At 31.1% G+C, this 24,941-nt stretch overlaps 2 protein-coding genes across 2 annotated transcripts in view; both read left to right on the top strand.

Annotated features, from left to right (window-relative positions):
• LOC137398754 (uncharacterized) overlaps positions 1–22,857 on the top strand; it is a 98,024-nt gene extending 75,167 nt beyond the window's left edge. Inside the window, exons 19-23 of the mRNA XM_068084939.1 lie at positions 4,987–5,127; positions 8,265–8,405; positions 9,337–9,477; positions 18,175–18,315; positions 22,650–22,857. Coding sequence (XP_067941040.1) covers positions 4,987–5,127; positions 8,265–8,405; positions 9,337–9,477; positions 18,175–18,315; positions 22,650–22,857 — 772 coding nt within the window. The remainder of the gene's footprint in view (positions 1–4,986; positions 5,128–8,264; positions 8,406–9,336; positions 9,478–18,174; positions 18,316–22,649) is intronic.
• Positions 1–24,941, top strand: part of LOC137398753 (putative adenylate cyclase regulatory protein) — a 149,522-nt gene that overhangs the window by 19,492 nt on the left and 105,089 nt on the right. Inside the window, exons 6-8 of the mRNA XM_068084938.1 lie at positions 4,987–5,127; positions 9,337–9,477; positions 18,175–18,315. Of these exons, the coding sequence (XP_067941039.1) occupies positions 4,987–5,127; positions 9,337–9,477; positions 18,175–18,315 (423 nt within the window). The remainder of the gene's footprint in view (positions 1–4,986; positions 5,128–9,336; positions 9,478–18,174; positions 18,316–24,941) is intronic.

Below are 24,941 nucleotides of genomic sequence, written 5' to 3'. Positions count from 1 at the left end.
TAAAATTAAAATGTGTTCTCGAATTAAGATTGAAATAAAAATTTTAAAATTCAACAAACATTAAAGCTTGACACGGGCTGTAATACCATCACAGGTTAATTGTAAGCCATAAATGTAAGCTGTCAAAAATATCTTTTGGTTTCTTTAGGCATATTGATTGAAAGATTTTTGAAAAATTGTTGGTAAGTTAGCAGATGTATTTAATTCAAAAATGTTAAGATCGCCCAACTGAAAAAAGAAGGCAAAATACGTAGGTAAAATTCGCTTTGCCCTTGAAGGGCTGAAGGTAATTTTTTCAAAATTCAGACAAGTTCATTGAAAAATACAACGCCAGCTTCTACTTGAACACCATGTCCAATTGACGGCCAGCTAAAGGAAGAGTTGAAAAATGAAGCGCCATTACGTTCCATTAGAGGTTTTACAGTATGTGTAAGACATGTTGCTATTTACCGGAAACCAATTGAATGAAGCTTTTTTGACCCTGCAATTTTATGTAGCGTATTTATTACAATCTACCATCACATACAAACAAAGAGATAATTCGCAGTGATTTTCACAAGAATATGTGTATTTGCATTAAGCTGATTTTAATTGCCACGCGGGATTTTTGTTGTAATAGAGATTTGTCCACTCATATACAGACGTTGCTGTAACAAGGTAAAATTGCCTAACTATTTAGAGTCAGTACTACTCAAATTGTGTTCTACAGCTTTATAATGTTTAAATAGTAATAAGGTGAGACTTTCAGTTAAATTTTACAATGCATACAACCATGTTTACTGAAGATTATTCTTTATATTTTTCTGCCAATTCAGTGCCTATTAACCTTGTGGCTGCAAACTTCAGCAAACATATCAATAAGTGCAATGAGCTTTAATGTGAAACTGTTAAATAAAAATATAAAATAAAAATATGTTCTTAAATTTAGATTGAAATAAAAATTTTAAAATTCAACAAGTTGCAAAGCTTGACTCAGGCTATAATATAATCGCAGGTTAATTGCAAGCCAAAGATATAAGCTCTCAAAATATCTTTTGGTTTCTCTAGGCGTATTGATTAAAGTATTTTAAAAAAATTATTGGTAAGTGAGCCGAGGTATTTCATTTAAAAGTTTTAAGATTGCCCAACCGGAAAAAGAGGGCAAAATATGTAGGCAAAATTTGATTTACCCTTGAAAGGCTGAAATTAATTTTTCAAAATTCTGACAAATCCTTTGAAAAATAAAACTTCAGCTTCTACTCGAACACCACGTCTAATTGATGGCCACTATAAAGGAAGAGTTGAAAAAATGGAACGCCATTACGTTCAATCAGAGGTTTTACAGTATATATAAAACATGTTACTATTTACTGGAGACCAATTGAATGAAGCTGTTCCTTTTTTAACCTCAAATTTTATGTAGTGTATATATTACAATCTACCATCATATACTAACAAATAGATATTTTGCAGTGTTTTTCACAGAAAATATGTGTGCTTGTGTCAAGATGTTTTAACTGCCACGTAGAATTGTGGTTGCACTGGAGATTTGTTCACTCATATTCAGACGTTGCTGTAACAAGGTAAAATTGGCTAACTATTTAGAGTCAGTACTACTCAAATTATGTTCTACAGTTTCATATTGTTTAAATAGTAATAACCTGAAACTTTCAGTTAAATTTCACAATGTAAACAAGTGTACTGCAAAATTTTCTTTATATTTTTCTGCAAATTCAGTGCCTATTAACCTTGTGACAGTTTCATTTTGCATTAACAAACCCACAGACCATTAATAAAGGAGAATCGTAAAGTTTGAGACTAGTTTTCTCATGTATAACCTAGGGTTTTCGGTCACTTAATATTTTTGTTAGTCGTTGATTGCTGCTAATCAACAACTAATCACAATTGATGCTTTTTTCATATGTTAATCATTCGGTGACAGCTAAACTTGTTTTTTTGAAGAGTCAATATTTGGTAATATAATGTAACTGTGTTGGGAAATTGTTTTATAAATTGTTTGAGTGATTTTTGCTGTTTTATGTAATCCGATAAAGCATGGAAACAATCTTATGTGATTTACTATTTTGGTCCACAATGATTGCTATTAAGGCTTGTTACCTTTTATTGGAAACCAATCATATCAAGCGGTTTAATGATAAAATACATGTATATGATGAGCATCTGCATTGCATTCTTTTTATCAATAATTAGTCAAAAAGTGGCTTTGGTTGAATGCTTTTTCAATCAAATTCGAAATAAAAACAAGAATGTTTGATTTCTATGATAATCTTTGGTGAGATTTGTTTGTAATCTATGACACACTCTTTTATTTAAATACAGCAATAACTTACCTTCATTTAAAATCAATTCATATATTTGTTTTTCCACTTTTATAGTTCGTTTGAGTTTGCTAATATTTTTGTTTTCATTGACGATGCATGATCTTTTGACGATGCATACAATTTACATAAATAAAATAACTTTTTTCTCAAGTTTTTCACAAATTTTCTGAGAACGTGTTCAGAAACGACAATGTATTTCTGGATATTTTGAGGAAGGGTAGATTTGGGATTTTTTTTCCGAAATTTGTATTTTTTTCAGAGTAGCCCCAATCATAATACAGTTATGGAAAAATAAGCAAAAATGGTTCACACTAACTTTTAATTCTGAACTTCCACTGTTTGAAAACATTATAATTTTGTTTTTCACAGTGAAAGTGTGAGATAATATTAGAAAAATTAAACCATCTGTCACTTTTTATTAATTCTTTTATTGATATAAAAAAGTAAACTTTAATGACTTGTAAATAACATAAGAAGCTAACTAAACATATTATGATAAGAAAATAATAGTTTTAGGTTGTCACTATGAAGAAAATTAAGTGTATGCTCTGAATTTTTAGATCTACCACTAAAGGAGGTGTTTTACTTGTTTTTTAAATAGAATTACTAGCAACTTGATGAAGATAATTTTTTTTGGATTTTAATATTGTTTTGCTTCCCTTCTACATGTCAAAAGAGTTTGCATTGACACCGTTTTTTCACATAAGTTCCATATAAAGTTCCACAACAACATGTCGCAACTGTGTGCAACTATAAATTAAATTAACTTCAAATATACATGTAAGTCCAAATTCGACCATAATATCCTTATCAAAGTATGAATATCATTCGATTGTAACTAAAAATCAGCAAATGCCCTATTGATGAATTTTCATAGATCTCTCAAACGTTTTTTTGCAACATACGTACTCAACTAAAAATTCAGCTTGAAAATCCACAATCATGCACAAAAAATCAGTGTTTAGCTTTTTTATAAAATTGTTTGTATTAACAAGCTATTTTTAACTGCCACGCATGACTGTGGTCATAATAAAAAAAATTTGTCGCATGGCTGTAGCTAAGTGAAAAATCTTTTTGTGTGAATTATTTGATGTACTAATATGCTTTGCAAGCTAACAATTGGTATGCCGTTTGACCTTAAAGATAGTAAAGAAACGCTTCCACAAAGGGGCTGGAATATAAATTAGAATTACTATAAATCAGTAATTAACTTGCAGTTTATTAAAATATTTCAGTTTCTTCATTGGATATTAAAGGAAAATTGTTATAGTATTAATGAAAATTAGAAACACAATGAAACACAACTAATAAGTTCTGGTTATTTTTAGTCTTAAACTAAGTTTGGCTGCAAAATATTCTACTCCTACAAAATATTAATGTATATGCAAATGGCTTCAATGCTTTCCTTTTTTCATGGCGTTTTAAGATATATACAAGGTATTTTGGTATACAGTGGGCGCTTTTACATTGTAAGTGATTCACTCCAAGAACTTTTACGTTAAAGGCATTTCACGTTATAAGAGCCGTAAAATTTATGTAAATACTTTAAACGGTTCCAAAATCTTTTCAAACTCACCACTACGGGCATATGCAAAATAAATTTTTATTTAAATTTTAATGTGTATATATAAATATTTGATCTATTTTTCTATTTGTGGCCTTTACCGAAACTGCAGCATTATTAGCTAGTATCAAGGACTTTTTTTCTTGTTATGATCAATCTCACTGGTTTAATGGACCACGATTACATAAAATTTACAACAAGTGGATGAGAACACACATCTTCGAAGTCTATTTGCAATTATTTGCTGATTTTTTCTAAACAGCTAAGTAAAACCAATAACAAACATTTCACGTCTAAAAAAAGTAAAACGACAAACTATTTTGCAGACAGATGATACTACCTGTTCATATGTATCCTGGAGATTATTTTAGGATAAAAAAAAACTTTACATGATGATCCAACTTGTGACATACAGACTGGTGGATTGATGCTGTAACCCCTGCAACAATCAGTCGCTTTTGTTTTTATTAACAATAGCGCAGCTACCCTTCTCTCTGTTTTGTCGACACATTTAAACTTCTAACAATGAACTAGGTTGTTGCCAAAGTTGTATATATAATAAATGTAACGCTGTATGCACGTCAATTTCTGTTTTGCAGATGCAGTAAGACAGATTCACGTTGAAATCGAGTTCGAGAACTTGCCCAATTTTTCACTTCATGCTTCATGGAACTTTTTACCTAGTAGGAAGCAAAAACTTTACATGAATTCTCGACTTTATCTAGAATTTATATTACATTAAGATCACAGTAAATCATAGGAGCCTCCGCTATAATTTAATTATTTTCTTTCAATGTATAAATGTATGCAGTAAGGATGGTTGGTTAGGCATATTAAAAGGAACATGCCTAACCATTTTTCATGTAAAACTAAATCACCTAATTTGTATTCTATCATTGTAATTTTATGATGCATGATACAAAGTGATTACTGCCTTCGAAAGGGTTATTACCCATAGTATGTATGGTTTATCTTTTGACCTGCTGAATTAACTTGCAGAATATTTTGTGTTCCCATAGAAATATATTTTTTTAACATGTAATTATTAACTTTGAAAACAACTTTAGATGTCGCTGATTTGTTTGAGACTTTCTGTTACAGAATTGCTTCACTGCCCAAACTTAAGAGGTTGGACTTTTCTCACAGCAAAATGGATTCTACTGGTCCTGTTGTAATTGAAAATTTAGATTTACTAGAGGAACTAGACATCCGTGGTTGGAAACTTGCCAACTCAACACTCAGGTACGACTAAAATAATATACAAACACTTTTTTCAGGGCATTGCTTTTTGTTGATGAACATTTTCATAAAAAAAAACTTTTTCTTTGCATTCTTTACCAGAAATAACCTGGAAATGTGTAAAAATAAAAATGTGTAGGTAAGCGGAAGCTAATTACATAAAGCTGTTTTTTTGGATCTTCAAATTTTTATGGATTTTAAAATATAACTGTGTTATATTTTAATTATTGAAAAGAAAAAAAATTAATTTGTATTATCTTTATTGTATTTTTAAAAATTGTGAATGTTAGAATGTACGTTTGCATTGCAATTATTTTGAAATTAATAAAAGGTGATGGTAGTAATTGCTAGTATTCCTTAATTTGATGTGTCTAGTTTAACGCATAACATTCTTTAAGTTTACTGTCCTGTCAACTTTGACTGTTAAATTTGATTTCAATCAAGTTGTACAAAAGTCAGCCACTCATCTTTAAGAAATGTCCAAAAAAATTAGTCACACTGGTCTTTGATGGCTACTAAAATTGGTTTTTAAAGTTCCGTCACACTCAGTCTCAGTTAAACTTGCTGCATTTCATGAAACCTAAAATAGTAAGCAAATAGTTTTCAAAAAATTTTGGATTTTTTTATTTTATATTTATTCTCCTCTTGCATAATGTACCCTAATAATTCTGTGTCTCATCGACAAATTGATAATTAATATATTATTTTTACTTTATTGTTTCAGTTTTTGGCATAGCATTTTTATATTACTCGATATAAAGTAATATTTGCCTTCCAATATGTGATTACCTAAATTATGTATGGTTAGACTGTTAACATCTAGAACGGAAACGTAAAACTCAGATTATTATAGAAATATGTGTCATCTTGCAACAGTAATCATAAACGTTAGGATTTAAATCCGTTGGATTGTACAGGACCTTCTGTTTCTGAATTGCTTCACTGTCCAACCTTAAAGAGCTAGACTATGCTGAATGTACCATAGATTCTGCTAGTTCTGTTGTCATTGAAAGTTTGGATTCACTCGAGAAACTTGACATGCGTTCTTGCAAGGTGACCAAATCATTGCTCAGGTAGGAGGAAACAAGAACCGAACACGTCATAACTTACTATAGTTAACATTCATATGACTCAACTTATGCATATTTTATTATTTCTGTATCTAACATTTCTATAAAATTGTTATAGGATTTTATTTTGAATGTCTACAATGCCCAATATTGAACGTACACATAAGTTAATGTTTAACGGTCGTAAAGTTTGATGTCCTATTAACATTGTTGGTTAGATTTGAATCCAATGAAGCTGGCTAAGAGTCAGCAACTCATAGCTAAAAAGTGTTCAAAAAGATTTCACGTATTTTTTTGATGGCTAATGAAAATTATAGCGAAAGCTCCTTGATGGATACAGCACATCATAGGAGCCTTCGCTATAATGTAATTATTTTATTTCAATGTTTGAATGTATGCAGTGAATATGGTTGGTTAGGCATATCAAACAGAACATGCCTGACCATTTTTTATGTAAAACCAAATCACCAAAAAATTTGTATTGTAATTAAAATATCTGCTTTCACATGTAAGAATTAGCATTGAAGTTGGCTTTCTTTTTACTGGAACTTTGTAAACCATATTTTGCAAAAGTATTTCACTACCCAAATTGGGAGAGTCAGACTTATCCTCCAATCAAATGGTTTCGACATTATAGTTGATAATCTGTATTCACTAGAAAAACTTGACATCCGTGGCTGCAACCTTACTAACTCACCACTCAGGTACTACAGTACTAAAATAAAGTTTGATGAGATTTATCTATATGTCAGGACAATGTACCACAAGTTTAAGTTAGTTTGGAGAAAAATTGTTTATTATTCGGTCTAACAAATTTAAATTTTGCGTAGCCATAAGTAGCAATTTTTCATTGATACTGTGCAGCAACTGGGCCAACTAATTCTATAGTACATAATTACGATGTTTCTTTATTGTGCAGTCAGGCTTAAAGACTGCGTAAACGTTATATTACTTGTTGGAAACTTGAATAAAAACCATCAGTTACATGGTGATAGACTGTGACTCTGCTGAATTTATTTTCATGCAGAAATGTCAATTGGGATAACGAAATGAACAAGTGATGTCTCGGTAATATGCTTTGAACATTTTTGATGACTTTCATACACATCAAAATAATAAAGCAGAGCAGCAAAATGTTTGTGTTAACAAAGAAATATAAATTACGTTTTTTTTAAAGTAAATTTTAAATAAACTCTTTTTATCATTTTCACAGTCAGCAAAACTAATAATTTTAATAAAAATTTGAATGCTCGTAGAATGGTAAATAATTTATTTATATCTTTAATGAGGCTGAATTGAGTAATTAGCTATACAATTTATAATTTTCGGTTGAAATTATCATATAACTCTGTGAATTAATAGTTTTGTACTTTTAGAAAGTTGTAATCAACTTGTGCTTGACAACCTTTTACATTCACATCAAGTATTGCTGGGCAGCTACACTTTACTTTAAAACAAATTCAGGTTTTTGTTTTACACAGATTACAGTTTTCTTAATTTGTTAAAGTTATTAGAAGAGAAAAACTTTATGTGTAATTAATCAGTTATAGTTACAGCTTTAGTTATATTTTTAGTATTTATAGTATAAATATGTAGTTATAATTACTAAATTTTGATTGGTCAAAACTTAGTTTTCAATTAAATTAAACTTCTTTCCAATTATTTGTCCCAGTGTCTGCTTTCTGTAAAATCTGCATTTATGCTACCGTTTATCTGTAAAATCTGCATTTATGCTACCGTTTATCTGTAAAATCTGCATTTATGCTACTGTTTATCTGTAAAATCTGGATTTATGCTACTCTGTCTCTGGTACTTCACAACTATACAATAATGTTTTTGTTACTTCCTTCATTCAGTTTTTATCATTGTAATTTTATGATGCATGATACAAAGTAATTATTGCCTTCTAAAGGTTTATTACCCATAGTATGTATGGTTAAACTTTTGACCTGCCGAACTAACTTGCAGAATATATGTTGTGTTCTCATAGAAATATATTTTTCAACATATAATTATAACTTTGAAAACAAATTTAGACGCCGTTGATTTGTTTGAGACTTTCTGTTACAGAATTGTTTCACTGCCCAAGCTTAAGAGGTTGGACCTTTCTTGCAGCAAAATGGATTTTGCTGGTCCTGTTGTCATTGAAAATTTAGTTTCACTAGAGAAACTAGACATCCGTGGTTGCAAATTTGCCAACTTAACACTCAGGTACAACTTAAATAATATGCAAACACATTTTTCAGGGCATTGTTTTTTCTTGATGAACATTTTCATAAAAAAAACACTTTTTTTTTGCATTCTTTACCAGAAATAACCTGGAAATGTGTAAAAATGAAAATGTATAGGTAAGTGGAAGCTAATTACATGAAGCGGTTTTTTGGATCTTCAAATTTTTATCGATTTTGAAAATATAACTGTGTTATTTTTGAGTTATTGAAAAAAAAAAATTTAATTTGTATTAACTTTATTGTAATTTTAAAAATTGTGAATGATAGACTGTACGTTTGCATTGCAATCATTTTGAAATTAATAAAAGGTGATGGTAGTAATTGCTAGTGTTCCTTAATTTTATGTGTCTAGTTTAACACATAACATTCTTCAAGTTTACTGTCCTGTCAACTTTGATTGTTAAATTTGATTTTATTCAATTTGTATAAAAGTCAGCAACTCATCTCTGAGAAATGGTTAAAAAATTAGTCACACTGGTCTTTGATGGCTACTAAAAATTGGTTTTCAAAGGTTCCCCACACTCACTCTCAGTTAAACTTGCTGCATTTCATGAAACCTAAAACAGTTAGCAAATAGTTTTCAGAAAATTTGGGAAATTTTTATTTTTTATTTTTTCTCCTCTTGCATAATCTAGCCTTCTGATACTGTGTCTCATTGACAAATTGATAATTAATATATTATTTTTACTTTATTGTTTAAGTTTTTGGCATAACATTTTCATATTACTCAATTTAAAGTAATATTTGCCTTCCAATATGTGATTACCTCAAGTATGTATAGTTAGACTGTTAACATCTTGAACAGAAACATAAAACTCAGATTATTATAGAAATATATGTGTCATCTTGCAACAATAATATTAAACGGTAGGATTTGAATCCGTTGGATTGTACAGGACCTTCTGTTTTAGAATTGCTTCACTGTCTAACCTTGAAGAGCTGGACTTTGCTGACTGTACCATAGATTCTGCTAGTTCTGTTGTCATTGAAAGTTTGGATTCACTCGAGAAACTTGACATGCGTTTTTGCAAGCTGACCAAATCATCGCTCAGGTAAGAGGCAACAAGAACCCAAAGTGTCATAACTTACTATAGTTAACATTCATATGACTCAACTTATGCATATTTTATTATTTCTGTATCTCACATTTCTATTAGATTGTTATAGGATTTTATTTTGAATGTCTACAATGCCCAATATTGAACATACACATAAGGTAATGTTTAACGGGCGTAAAGTTTGATGTCCTATCAACATTGTTGGTTAGATTTGAATCCAATGAAGCTGGCTAAGAGTCAGCAACGCATAGCTGAAAAATGTCCAAAAAGATTTCACGTATTTTTTTGATGGTTAATGAAAATTATAGCGAAAGCTCCTTGATGGATACAGCACATCATGGGAGCCTTCGCTATAATGTAATTATTTTCTTTCAATGTTTGAATGTATGCAGTGAGTATGGTTGGTTAGACATATTGAACAGAACATGCCTGACCATTTTTCATGTAAAACTAAATCACCAAAAAATTTGTATTGTAATTAAAATATTTGCTTTCACATGTAAGAATTAGCATTGAAGTTGGCTTTATTTTTACTGTAATTTTGTAAACCATATTCTGCAAAAGTATTTCACTACCCAAATTGGGAGAGTCAAACTTATCCTCCAATCATATGATTTCAACAAGCCTTATTATGGTTGATAATCTGTATTCACTAGAAAAACTTGACATCTGTGGCTGCAACCTTACCAACCCATCACTCAGGTACTACAATACTAAGATAAATTTTGATGAGATTTATCTATATTTCAGGACAATGTACCACAAGTTTAAGTTAGTTTGAAAAAAAATTGTTTAGTATTTGGTCTAACAAATTTAAATTTTGCGGAGCCATAAGAAGCAATTTTTCATTGATACTGTGCAGCAACTAGGCCAACTACAGTAGTTCTATAGTAAATAATTACAATGTTGCTTTATTGTGCAGACTTTATTGTGCAGTGCTTTATTGGCTTAAAGACTGTGTAAACATTCTATTACTTGTTGGAAACTTGAATAAAAACCATCAGTTACGTGGTGAACGACTTTGACTTTGCTGAATTTCTTTTCATGTAGAAATGTGAATTAGGACAACAAAATGAACAAGCGATGTCTCGGTAATATGCTTAAACATTTTTGTTGTCTTTCATACACATCAAAATAATAAAACAGAGCAGCAAAATGTTTGTGGTAATGAAAAAATATGAATTTTTTTTTTAAAGTAAATTTTAAATCGACGGAACTCTTTTTATCATTTTTACAGTCAGCAAAACTAAAATTTTTAATAAAAACTCTGAATGCTTGTACAACGGTAAATAATTTATTTATATCTTTAATGAGGCTGAATTGAGTAATTTGATATAAAATTCATAATTTTTGGTTTTATAATAGTTTTGTACTTTTAGAAAGTTGCAATCAACTTGTGTTTGCCAACCTTTACTTTCACATATCAAGTATTGATGGGCAGCTACACTTTAATTTAAAACAAATTCAGGTTTTTGTTTTACACAGTTTACAGTTTGTCTTCATTTGTTAGTTATTAGAGGAAAATTTTTTTAAGCATAGTTAATTAATTATAGTTACAGCTTTAGTTATATTTTTAGTATTTATAGTATAAATATGTAGTTATAATTACTAAATTTTGATTGGTTAAAACTTAGTTTTCAATTAAATTAAACTTCTTTCCATCTATTTGTCCCCGCGTCTGCTTTCTGCAAAATCTGCATTTATGCTACTGTTTATCTGCAAAATCTGCATTTATGCTACCGTGTCTCTAGTACTTTACAACTGTAAAAAAATGTTTTTGTTACGTCATTCATTCAGTTTTTATCAGTGTAATTTTATGATGCTTGATACAAAGTGATTATTGCCTTCCAAAGGTTTATCACCCATCGAATGTACGGTTAAACTTTTGACCTGCCGAACTAACTTGCAGGATATGTTCCCATAGAATTATCTTTTTTCAACATGTAATTATTAACTTTAAAAACAACCTTAGACACCGCTGATTTGTTTGAGACTTTCTGTTACAGAATTGCTTCACTGCCCAAGCTTAAGAGGTTGGACTTTTTTTGCAGCGAAATGGATTTTACTGGTCCTGTTGTCATTGAAAATTTAGCTTTTGAAAATTAATAAAAGGTGATGGTAGTAATCGCTAGTATTCCTTAATTTTATGTGTCTAGTTTAACGCATAAGGCCCTTTAAGTTTACTGCCCTCTCAACTTTGATTGTTAAATTTGATTTTAATCAAGTTGTGTAAAACTCAGCAAATCATCTCTGAGATATGGCCAAAAAACTAGTCACATTTGTGACTAGTTTGTATTGATGGCTTGATGTATGATAGCTACTAAAAGATTTATTTTCAAAATTTTTACTACAGTCAGTCTTTGTTAAAATTGAAACAATATTATTTCATAAAACCCATGAAAGTTGGCAAATGGTTGTTATAAAGTTTAAAATCTGTCACTTTAATATAAACCAGAATTTCGGGCTATCTAACTTTTATATCGGTTTAAAAATGTGGTAGCGTCAAATTTGAGTTGATTTTGAAAAAAAGTAATTTTATTGTCGGTCAAATGATATGTGGTTTGTTGTGTTAGGTGATCTCATTGTCAATATATTTGACAAATAAATTCGATAAAAATTGACCACGGTAAAATTGCTCATGCCAAAAACATGCCCAAACTTGCCCAAAATGATGTACCGCATGATAAAACCGGTCTCTATCTCTCATATTTACATCGGCTATTGCGATAAAAGTCTCGTCCTACGCGGTTCTATTGGCATATATTTTATCTTGTATTTGCTCAAGTTGGCTAGAATAACATTTTTAATCCAGCTACAGATACATTATTATGAATGTCTCAAATGCCTCAAGTAAGAGAAAATATAAACTTGTCATATTAGCTTCATCTAAATGCTGTGTAAACATTTTATTACCGACTACCAATTCTACTAGTCTACAGTAGTTATGTAAATCAAGTTAAGTGGAACAAGGTTAATTATCGGCACAGTTCCGTCGCTACCACAGCAAAAACTAGTTACTAGGTAAAATATATGGCGGATTAGAGTGCACAGAGTTTGCAAGTTGATGAACCGAGTCATATTTACAAACTTGAGTTTGTAAAAATAAGGTGCAATATACTGGTATTACAGTAGCATAACCGCAGATCTAGGTATATTAACATTGGTACACTTACATGCACTTGCTAGCTAATAAAAATTAAACTATTTATTTACTGTAAATCTCGAACTTATTGCTTTTACCAGGAACTCGAGTTTACCACGCACGGGTTATAAACTGATTTGAAAAACTTGGCTTCTGCTAACCGGGTAACATCTTTTTTCCCTGTTTGTAAATATAAGGTGCAATATACTGGTATTACGGTAACATAACCATAGATCTAGTTATATTAACAATGACACACTGACCGGCACTCATTACCTAACGGAAATTAAACTATGTATGTACTGTGAAACTTGAACATGTTCAACAACTCGAGTTGAGAACCTGGAACAGGGGGCACCAAGGCTCCATAAAAGTAAGCAAGCTGCGTCTTTAAAAAGAATGTGGCAAAACCAGCTCCATCTCTAAAAGTCATGTACATTTTATAGTCAACGTTATCGAGTCATTATTGGTATCAATATGTAGAAAAAAATTCACTGGTCACATTTGGTTAGTTAATTCAAGTACTAAACAAATGGTCGAGCTGTGCAAAAGTACCTGGGATACAACTCTGATTACACTTCATAAATCCATCTATCAGACAAAATTTTAGCACAGGTGTCAACGGGGCTATGATGTCTTTGTTGTTCTACAAAACATGTTTTGCATCATCTTCAACAATATTAATTTATGATTCGATTTTTACCAGCAAACAATTTTCATCTTGGCATAAAGATATTCTTAAAAATTTCCATCCAAGCCGTGGCCACTTGCATAGTTTCTGCTCTTATAATAGGACAAATTCATCTACTGCAGAAAACTCAAACAAAAAATCATTGTTTATGCAGCACACATTCAAGTCTCTCTTTCTCATTTATGGCAGTTTCTATACTGACAAAGCATCTTTGCTGGTGAGATCACATAGACATCTTGTAACAAATAAAACAAGTGCAATAAACATATGTTATTCATAGATACGTCATTCTAACGTGTATCTACTGAAAGCTTTTAAATTGGGAGCTAGATATATTGCGAGTTCAATTTTAAAAATAAATGTTTAACAAAAGCATGAATACGCCAAACCAATAATTCAAAGCTTTGGTTCTGGAAGTTAAAGATGTGCATTGATCAATCGCTTTTCCTCACTTTCTACAAGTGAGAAGTAAACATCTAAAGTCTAATCATATTTCTAATTTACTAGCTAAAGCTTCGAAAGAAAATTTGAAGCAATTAGAGCTAGGTGAATGGATAAAAAATTATAAAACGATGATTGGTGATAGCAATAAGTTATAATTCTATTTATTAGTAAATGTATTGATGAGTACTAAAATATTACCTTTAGTATATTCATCAGTCTAAGCCATTGTATTGTTAGATGCTATGGATTAAAAAGAAGCCGTCAACAACTCATTGTGAATTCGTATCTCACACGCGCGCACAAGAGTTTACATTATAGCCTCAAACAGAGAAATATAATTTGAATGTAAACACATCAGTATATCTATAATGGGAGATTCAAAATAAAAGATAAATTCACCTCTATTATCTTATCTTCCTCTGTACCATAACGATGCTGACGCCTGCCAGCTCTAACTATACGCTGTCTGTCCCAAACTTTAACCACCTGATGCTCAAAAACTCGGACTCACCTTTGCAGGAACTGGAAGCATTTTTACAATTATGTTGTTTGTCAATCAAACGTGTCGATCGAGTAATTCATTAAAGTAACGATGTTGATTAATTTAGTAAATATCGATGTCGACACGATCTTATAATAGAGTAAAATTCTAACTTTGAGATCACCGACAACGCGTTTCACAAGTGATACCATTTATTATGATATATCTAAAAATTTTGTGTTAATGATTGGCTAATCGAAGCAGTCTTATATTTATTGCTTGTGGACTCTTTTCATATGTATCACTTGTTACGTCACAAATGAAGCACTTGCCGGAATGTGAGCTTTTTAAAAGATGGCCTCATTTAAACGCATATATCTCTGATCAGGTTTAGTCTAAAAATACAAAAATGACATCAAATTGTAGCTGGTGTTTTAACTTTTTATTAGTCTTAATTTCATTAAACCGACTTTTTTGACGCAACCAAATCGCTAAAGAACCATCAACACCTTTAGTTGTATGTCAGTCGCTGATCCCTGTTTTTTTAATTAGTTTAAACTGTTTAAATAGTAATACTTTTTCTATAGTTATTCTCTGAAAAACTTTTGAGTCGGTTTTTGTAATTAGGATAGCCGATTAAGTTAGTAAGGCAAGTTATTAATAATTAAATACCTTGAAGTCTCTTAATAAGGATGGTTTTTGAAAGTTTCAAGTTGTGTTAGAACCAGAAGGTACTTGTGGATAAATAAATAGTGATTAAACAGGTATTAAATAATCTTTTTAATAGTCTGGAAAACGATGTGATGTTTTCAAAAACCAAAAAAAAAAAAATTAATCTATTGTGTTGCAAAGCTGTGACAAACTAATTTTGTTCAAAAAAGTTAAGAAAACACAATTTACTTTTTCATATAAATTAGGTTTTTGAAAGTTCTAAAGCTTTGTTCTCATGGTTAGAAATAATGTGGTATTTGCTTGCTTGCATAGATATCATATTTTAAAATTATATCGAATTCATTTTTTCACACTTTTGTCAACCGACTGTGGTAAAAAATAATTGCAATCCTTTATTTTGAGGTATTCAGATGGTTTTTGGTAACTTGGTCCGCAATCAGAGTAAATTCAGTTTATTCCAGCAGCCAAAAATATAATATAATATGATTCTAATTTCACATTGAGTAGCTAGGAAGGGGCAATATTTCTTTTGGTTTTAGTAAAGCCTTTAAATGAACGGAAAAAACCTATTCTCAAACAGACGGTTGCAGTGTCATTTAATTTGGAAGATAGTACAATAGAGTTTTTTTGGAAATTACAACAATGCTTGTATGCTGAAACATCAGTTTGAGACAGTAATTCAGTCATCTTAACATTTTCAACGCCAATTGCGTGTTTATGCAAAATCTATGGTCGACTACCGTACGCGCTTTTTTGCAAATTTCCTAGCAATTAAGTAGTAAGTTAATTTCATTATTTGTTGGCAACATAACCAATAATATTTAGGAATTTTATATTATTGACAGTGTTGCCCAAATATTTATCATTAAATTTAGCTTAACCCCTTTCAGCCCTAATTATTTTCCAGTTGAGTGCCCCCCTTGGCCTAATTAATTTTTCACACTCAATATTTAATAAAGTGAGGTGTGTTAGATTTAGCATAAATGAAGCTGCGTTCAAGATAAATGAAAATAGTTTTTTGTAACTTGTTGGTAACATTTTTAGCTACACTTTGATATTAATATATACACATTAGGTTAATCTATGTAGGATGTTATTGATAAGATTCAAATCGATACTTTTTTTGGAAATCGAAAAGTCAAAGTTTGGGTGCTACTACCAGTCAGCTTGTTGGTTGATAACACTTCAGTAACATATTAGGATGACAAGAAAATGTGTTATCATCAAGTTGCAAAAAAAAACTTGAAGTTCTAACCAATAGAACTGAAGTTATGAGCCTATACGCAACATTATGGCATAATGCAGTTTCCGTTCCATTGTTCAATCAATTGGTATATAAGGTCTATATATCATATTTACATTCTATAAGGACAACATTTATTGCAGCTATGATAATAAACACGAGATGCAAACAACTGGAGTACAAAACTAATATAATTTATCGTTATTATCAACTAAAATTGTGAAAAGATTTGTCAACTAAAATTTTTTTCTTTGAAGAATTTAAGTTATAACAATTTAGTAATTCTGACGTAGTGCAATTGAAACCTACCTTGTGCTGCTAATAAATGGTCATGTTGTTGTTGTAGATCGCTGTCACTGCTAAATTCTTCACCTGAACTAATTATTACTTTAGATTGTAAGATTTAGCCTTCGTCTTTCGGCAAAATCATTCAATATGGCGACCTCCAGAGTTGAAGTTTGAAATCTATCACGGGATTTGCCTAGTAAAATGCTCTTATCCAACCACATTTCTGGTATCAAAACAATCATCAGACTGTTATCTTTCAAAATAAAGCTATAAAAAAACGATAAACACAAAAGGAGTATCAATAAAGTTACTCAGAAAGTGTCCCGAAAGTGTTGGCTTCAGGCCCAAGTGTGAACAACTTCTCCCGAAATAGTTGGCATCAGGGGTGAAAGGGTTAAACTCGCGACACAATTTTAACCCTTTCTTTCGGAATTTCCAGATCAAGAACAAAAAAATTTAGTTTCTGATGTTCAAACTATTTAGTGCAATTATTGGTTTCAAAATTACCTCCCCAGTTGAAACACAAAAAGCTACCCATGTTGAGGACATTATAGCCAACTCAAAATCAGATTTTAATGATTACACAGATAAGAAAGTGGCAGCACTGAATCTGATGGTGGTTGTGAAATTAATAGTTTTTCAAGAGTCCCAAACATGGTATAAGATTGTTTTTACTTTGTGGCAATTGCAGCTTCACATAGCTTGAGCAATGCACCAAACATAATGTACATTAGATACGTCAACCTTTTTGCATATTAATGTTTGGTGCCATGTTGGCAAAATAAAATATGTAATAAAATTTTCCAAATACATTTTAAAATAGAAGAAATTGTATACTAATCTTAAAGGAAAATCGGAAATTTTCAGTAAAATGGCTGGCAGTAGGTCGATGCTAAACTTGTACATAGATAGCAGTTAAAGCTTTAAATCACTTAAGTAATACTTCACCCAGATTATCATAAAGAGTATGAACACGTCCAACCTTGCACGCCTATAGCCAACATTAGTTTATCCGAGTTACTCTAAATGGTTTTAGATTTATATGTGTCAATTTTCCTGCTTTTCAAAAAGATCTACTTAAACATTTTCAAATCTCCAAGGATCGAAACTCTCCTTACCATTGTGTCTGAAAATCTTACAGTTTCATGTCATATTTTGAAAAGCTTATTTTTAGACGATTATATTAAACATCTACCTACGACCAGCTCGACTAAATTTTTTTGTCATCATAAACAAGTCAGTGGTAATATTACCAACAAAGTCGTAAATACTACTGCCATTAGAAAGGTAATAACATGACCAAAAGAAAAACATTACAAATAGTGCTAAATTACAAATGATTATACTTTTTAGAAAATTAGATTAAATTACTCAACATATTTTTGTTATGACTTCTTCCTTTGCATAAAGTAACTCTGTGGTTCTTGCTGTTTTGAAGTTTCTCTTTTTGCATAATCTACCATTGTGCTTCTGTGCTTATTGGCAATTAATACATATTTTTTGTTACGTTATTGGTTCAGTTTTTGGCATTGCAATTCTGTATTACTCGAAATAAGGTAATATTTGCCTTCCATTATGTGATTACCTACAGTATGTATGGTTAGACTGTTAACATCTAGAACGGAAACGTAAAACTCAGATTATTATAGAAATATATGCGTCATCTTGCAACAGTAATCATAAACGGTAGGATTTGAATCCATTGGATTGTACAGGACCTTCTGTTTCAGAATTGCTTCACTGTCCAACCTTGAAGAGCTGGACATTGCTAACTGTACCATAGATTCTGCTAGTTCTGTTGTCATTGAAAGTTTGGATTCACTCGAGAAACTTGCCATGCGTTCTTGCAAGCTGATCAAATCATTGCTCAGGTAGGAGGAAACAAGAACCCAAAGCGTCATAACTTACTATAGTTAACATTCATATGACTCAACTTATGCAAAGTAATCTTTATTGTAATTTTAAAATTTGTGAATGATAGACTGTACGTTTGCATTGCAATCATTTTGAAATTAATAAAAAGTGATGGTGGTAATTGCTAGTGTTCCTTAATTTTATGTGTCTCGTTTAACGCATAACGTTCTTTAAGTTTACTGCCCTGTCAACTTTGACTGTTAAATTTGATTTTAATCGAGTTGTATATAAGTCAGCAAATCATCTCTGAGAAATGGTTAAAAAATTAGTCACACATGTTTTTGATGGCTACTAAAAATTGGTTTTCAAAGTTTCCACTACAGTCAGTCTTTGTTAAAATTGAAACAATATTATTTCATAAAACCCATGAAAGTTGGCAAATGGGTGTTATAAAGTTTAAGAACTGTCACTTTAATATAAACCAGAATTTCCGGCTATCTAATTTTTATATCGGTTTAAAGATGTGGCAGCATCAAATTTGAGTCTTTTTTAAAAAGAGAGTAATTTTTTTGTCGGTCAAATGATATGTAGTTTGTTGTGTTAGGCGATCTCATTGTTAAGATATTTGAAGAATAAAATCCAAAAAAATTGACCACGGTAAAATTGCTCATGCCAAAAACATGCCCAAACTTGCCCAAAATGATGTACCGCATGATAAAACCGGTCTCTATCTCTCATATTTACATCGGCTATTTCGATAAAAGTCTAGTCCTACGCGGTTCTATTGGCATATATTTTATCTTGTATTTGCTCATGTTGGCTGGAATAAAATTTTTAATCCAGCTACAGATACATTATTACCATTGTCTCAAATGCCTCAAATAAGGGAAATTAAAAGCTTGTCATATTAGCTTCATCTAAATGCTGTGTAAACATCTTAGTACCAGCTACCAATTCTACCGGTCTACGGTAATTATGTGAATCAAACTACATGTAAGTAGAACAAGGTTTTTTATCTGCACAGTTCCGTCGCTACCACAGCAAAAACTAGTTACTAGGAAAATCATATGGCGGATTAGAGTGCACAGAGTTTTCAACCCAAGTTGATGAACCGAGTCATATTTACAAACTCGAGTTTGTAAAAATAAGGATGCAATATACTAGTATTACGGTAGCATAACCGTAGATCTGAGTATCTTAACATTGGTACACCGACAAGCACCTGCTAGCTAATAAAAATTAAACTATGTATGTACTGTAAATCTCGAACTTATTGCTTTTACCAGAAACTCGAGTTAACCACGCAAGGGTTATAGACCGATTTGACAAACTTGGCTTCTGCAAACCGGGTAACATCTTTTTTCCCTGTTTGTAAATATAAGGTGCAATATACTGGTATTACGGTAGCATAACCATAGATCTAGTTATATTAACAATGACACACTGACAGGCACCCTTTACCTAACAGAAATTAAACTATGTATGTACTGTAAAACTTCAACATGTTCAACAACTCAAGTTGAGAAAATGGAACACGGGGCACCAAAGCTCCATAAAAATAAGCAAGCTGTGTCTTTAAAAAAAAATGTGGCGAAACCAGCTGCATCCCTAAAAGTCATGTACATCGTATAGTCAACGTCATCGAGTCATTATTTTGTAGAAAAAAGTTCACTGGTCACATTTGATTAGTTAATTCAATTACTAAACAAATGGTCAATCTTTGCAAAATTGCCGGGTATGCAACTCTGATTACACTTCATAAATCCATCTACCAGACAAAATTTTAGCACAGGTGTCAACGGGGCTATGATGTCTTTGTTGTTCTACAAAACATGTTTTGCATCATCTTCAACAATATTAATTTATTATAAAATTTTTACCAGCAATCAATTTTCATCTTGGCATAAAGATATTCTTAAAAATTTCCATCCAAGCCGTGGCCACTTGCATAGTTTCTGCTCTTATAATAGGACAAATTCATCTACTGCAGTAAACTCAAACAAAAATCATGGTTTATGCAGCACACATTCAAGTCTCTCTTTCTCATTTATGTCAGTTTTTATACTGACAAAGCCCCTTTGCTGGTGGGATCACATAGACATCCTGTAATAAAGAAAACAAGTGCAATAGATATATTTTATTTATAGATACGTCATTCTAACATGTTTAATAAAAGCATAAATACGCCAAACCAATAACTCGAAGCTTTGGTTCTGGAAGTTAAAGATGTGCATTGATCAATCGCTTTTCCTCACTTTCCAGAAGTGAAAAGTGAACATCTAAAGTCTAATCATATTTATAATTTACTAGCTAAAGCTTCGAAAGAAAATTTGAAGCAATTATAGCTAGGTGAACGGATAAAAAATTATAAAACGATGATTGGTGATAGCAAAAAGTTATAATTCTATTAATTAGTAAATGTATTGATGAGTACTAAAACTATGACCTTTAGTATATTCATCAATCTAAGCCATTGTATTGTTAGATGCTATGGATTAAAAAGAAGCCGTCAACAACTCATTGTGAATTCATATCTCACACGCGCGCACAGGAGTTTACATTATAGCCTCAAACAGAGAAATATAATTTGAATGTAAATACATCAGTATATCTATAAAGGGAGATTCACAATAAAAGATAAATTTACCGCCATTATCTTATCTTCCTCTGTACCATAACGATGCTGACGCCTGCCAGCTCTAACTATACGCTGTCTGTCCCAAACTTTAACCACCTGATGCTCAAAAAAATCGGACTCACCTTCGCAGGAACTGGAAGCATTTTTACAATTATGTTGTTTGTCAATCAAACGTGTCGATCGAGTAATTCATTAAAGTAACGATGTTGATTAATTTAGTGAATATCGATGTCGACGCGATCTTATAATAGAGTAAAATTCTAACTTTGAGATCACCGACAACGCGTTTCACAAGTGATAACATTTATTGTGATATATCTAAAAAAATTGTGTTAATGATTGGCTAATCGAAGCGGTCTTATATTTATTGTTTGTGGACTCTTTTCATATGTATCACTCGTTACGTCATGAATAAAGCACTTGCCGGAAACTGAGCTTTTAAAAGATGGCCTCATTTAAACGCATATATCTCTGATCAGGTTTAGTCTAAAAATACAAAAATGACATCAAATTGTAGCTGGTTTTTTAACTTTTTATTGGTTTTAATTTCATTAAATCGTACTTTTTGACGCAACCACATCGTTAAAGAACCGTTAACACCTTTAGTTGTATGTCAGTCAATGATCCCTGTTTTTGTTATTAGTTTAAACGGTTTAAATAGTAATACTTTTTCTATAGTTACTCTCTGAAAAACTTTTGAGTCGGTTTTTGTAATTAGGATAGCCGATTAAATTACTAAGGCAAGTTGTTAATAATTAAAGACTCTTAATAAGGATAGTTTTTGAAAGCTTAAAAGTTGTGTTAAAACCAGAAGGTAGTTGTGGATAAATAAATCGTGATTAAACAGGGATTAAATAAATTTTTTAATAGTCTGCAAAGCGATGTGATATTTTAAAAAACCGAAAAAAAATTATTATGTTGTGTAGCAAAGCTGTGACAAACTAATTTTGCTTGAAAAAGTTAAAAAACACAATTTACTTTATCATGTAAATTAGGTTTTCGAAAGTTCTAAAGCTTTGTTCTCATGGTTGGAAACAATGTGGTATTTACTTGCTTGCATAGATATCATATTTGAAAATTATATCGAGTTCATTTCTTTGCACTGTTATCAACTGACTGTGGTAAAAAATAATTGCATTCCTTTATGTTGAGGTATTCAGATGGTTTTTGGTAATTTGGTCCAAGCCGCAATCAAGGTATATTCAGTTTATTACAGCAGCCACAAATATAATATATTACGATTCGAATTTCACATTGAGTAGCTAAGAAGGGGCAACTTTTTCTTTTTAGTAAAGCCTTTAAATGAACGGAAAAACCTATTCTCAAGCAGATGGTGGCAGTGTCATTTTATTTGGAAGATAGTGAAATAGTGTTTTTTGGAAATTACAGCAATGCTTGTATGCTGAAACATCAGTTTGAGACAGTAATTCAGTCATCTTAACCTTTTCAATGCCAACTGCGTGTTTATGCGAAATCTATAGTCGACTGTGGTACGCGTTTTTTTGCAAATTCCCAGCGATTACGTAGTAACTTTATTTCATTATTTGTTGGCAACATAACCAATAGTATTTTGGAATATTATGTTATTGACTGCGTTGCCCGAAAATTTATCATTAAAATTAGCCTAAATTCGCGACAGTATTTTAATCCTTTCTTTTGGAACTTCCAACTCAAGAACAAAAAAATTTAGTTTCTGATGTTCAAACTATTTAGTGCAATTATTGGTTTCACAATTACCTCCCGTGTTGAAACACGAAAAGCTACCCATGTTGAGGACATTATAGCCAACTCAAAATCAGATTTTAGTGATTACACAGATAAGAAAGTGGCAGCTCTGGATCTGATGGTGGTGGTGAATGTAATAGTTTTGCAAGAGTCACGAACATTGTATAAGATTGTTTTCACTTCGTGGCAATTGTAGCTTCACATAGCTTGAGCAATGCATCAAACATAATGTACAATAGATATGTCAACTTTTTTGCATATCAATGTTTGGTGTCATGTTGGCAAAATAAGATACATAATAAAGTTTTCCAAATATATTTTAAAACAAGAATAAATTGTATACTAATCTTGAAAGAAAATCGGAAATTTTCAGTAAAATAGCTGGCAGTAGGTGGATGCTAAATTTTTACATGGATGGCAGTTAAAGCATTAAATCACTTATATAATACTTCACCAACATGATCATGAAAAGTATTAAAAATGTTTAACCTTGCACGCCTATAATAGCCAACCTTAGTTTATCTGAGTTACAGTAATAGGTTTTAGATTTATATTTTGTGAATTTATATATGTGTCAATTTTCTTGCTTTTTCAAAAAGATCTACTTGAAATTTTTCAAATCTCCTCTTCTATCTTCTCACAATTGTGTTTAAAAATCTTACAGTTTTATGTCATATATTGAAAAACCTATTTTTAGACGATTATATTAAACATCTACCTACCAACACCTCAATTAAATATTTTTCTCACCATAAACAAGTTAGTGGTAATATTACCAACAAAGTCGTAAATATTAATGTCATTTGAAAGGTAATAACATGACCAAAAAAACATTACAAATAATGCCAGCTACTAGTGAATCTACTTTTGACAAAGTTAGATTAAATTACTTAACACCTTTTTTGTTATGACTTCATCCCTTGCATAAAGTACCTCTGTGGTTCTTGCTGTTTTGGCATTTCTCTTTTTGCATAATCTACTCTTCTGTTTCTGTGCTTATGGGCAAATTGGCAATTAATATATATTTTTGTTACTTCATTGGTTCAGTTTTTGGCATAGCATTCCCGTATTACTCGAAGACCCAAATTCCATCTCATCATAATTGCTTAGATACATATTCAATGAACAAAGTTAAAATACTAAATATACGTTATATCAAATTAAATTTTAATTATAGCTCTTGCCTTCTGGAACTGTATGTTAAGCATTTTATGACTGGTGACTCCAGTAATAAAACTACTATATTGCTAGTAAAATATCAACCGCTTTGTAAAACTAGTATCAACTGCCGCCAAGCGGCTAGCTAGAGATGATTTTATTTTATTCAAGCATCTAATTCTATTTTAACCTATATCTATAGCAATTGCTTCTGTAGCGAATAGGCGTTTGAAGCTATCAGATGAAGGAATTTTCCATCAATTTTAGTTAATTTTCGATTAGCTTCCAATGTTCTACATTTTTTAAAATGATTTTGTACTCATATATTTTTTCTTTTTTTTTTGGTATTTCAGAAATCACTGGTGACTTCAACAATAATACTTTATTGCTAGTAAATCATAAACTGCTTTATAATGCACTGCAGCCAAGTGGTTAGCTAGACACGATGTTATTTTGTTTAATTCAAGCATCTAATTCTATTTGTACAGATTTAGTAGTATTTTCCTGTTTTTATGTTTGTCTTACAATTATACTTTAGTGATTACTACTCTTGCGGTCATTTTCAGCGACTGTAGTCTCTTTTGTACAAAGTATTTTATGGGATGTGATCACACCAATGTAAAATTAGTTAGTTTTGTCTCTATAAAGTAGAATGTATACTAGTGTAACATTTCAAATTATTTTTAGTTGGTAAAGCAAACTCGAATCACTTAAACTGAATACTTGATTTTTTAGATAGAAATTATCTAATATTTTCGCATAGCATTATTGTTTGAACATTGTATAAATTATTTTTAATGTCTTTACATGTTTTAAAGAACATTGCTACAAGTCTTCAGCAATATAGAAAGACCTTTTTGTCCAGTGACTATTGGTAACAAAAAATGCAATGCACCCAAATTATAGTGAGCTACTTAAAGGCACAATTTGGATATGAGATTGCTGTCAGAATACAGCAATGTTTTATCTCCAACTTGTCATAGAGACTTAAATAAATTTGCTGTGGAAAGTTGAGAAACAAATTTTTCTACAAGCTAACATCTTCTGTTTGCAGATAGCTTATCAGGATCTTATTGTATGTTACAGTTTTAGCAGGGAATATTATTCTTCGATATAATAAAT

This window comes from Watersipora subatra, chromosome 6 (assembly GCF_963576615.1).
Source record: "Watersipora subatra chromosome 6, tzWatSuba1.1, whole genome shotgun sequence".
NCBI lineage: Eukaryota > Metazoa > Bryozoa > Gymnolaemata > Cheilostomatida > Watersiporidae > Watersipora > Watersipora subatra.
Note: the sequence above shows the minus strand (reverse complement) of the source record. Positions and strands in the feature narration are given on the sequence as shown.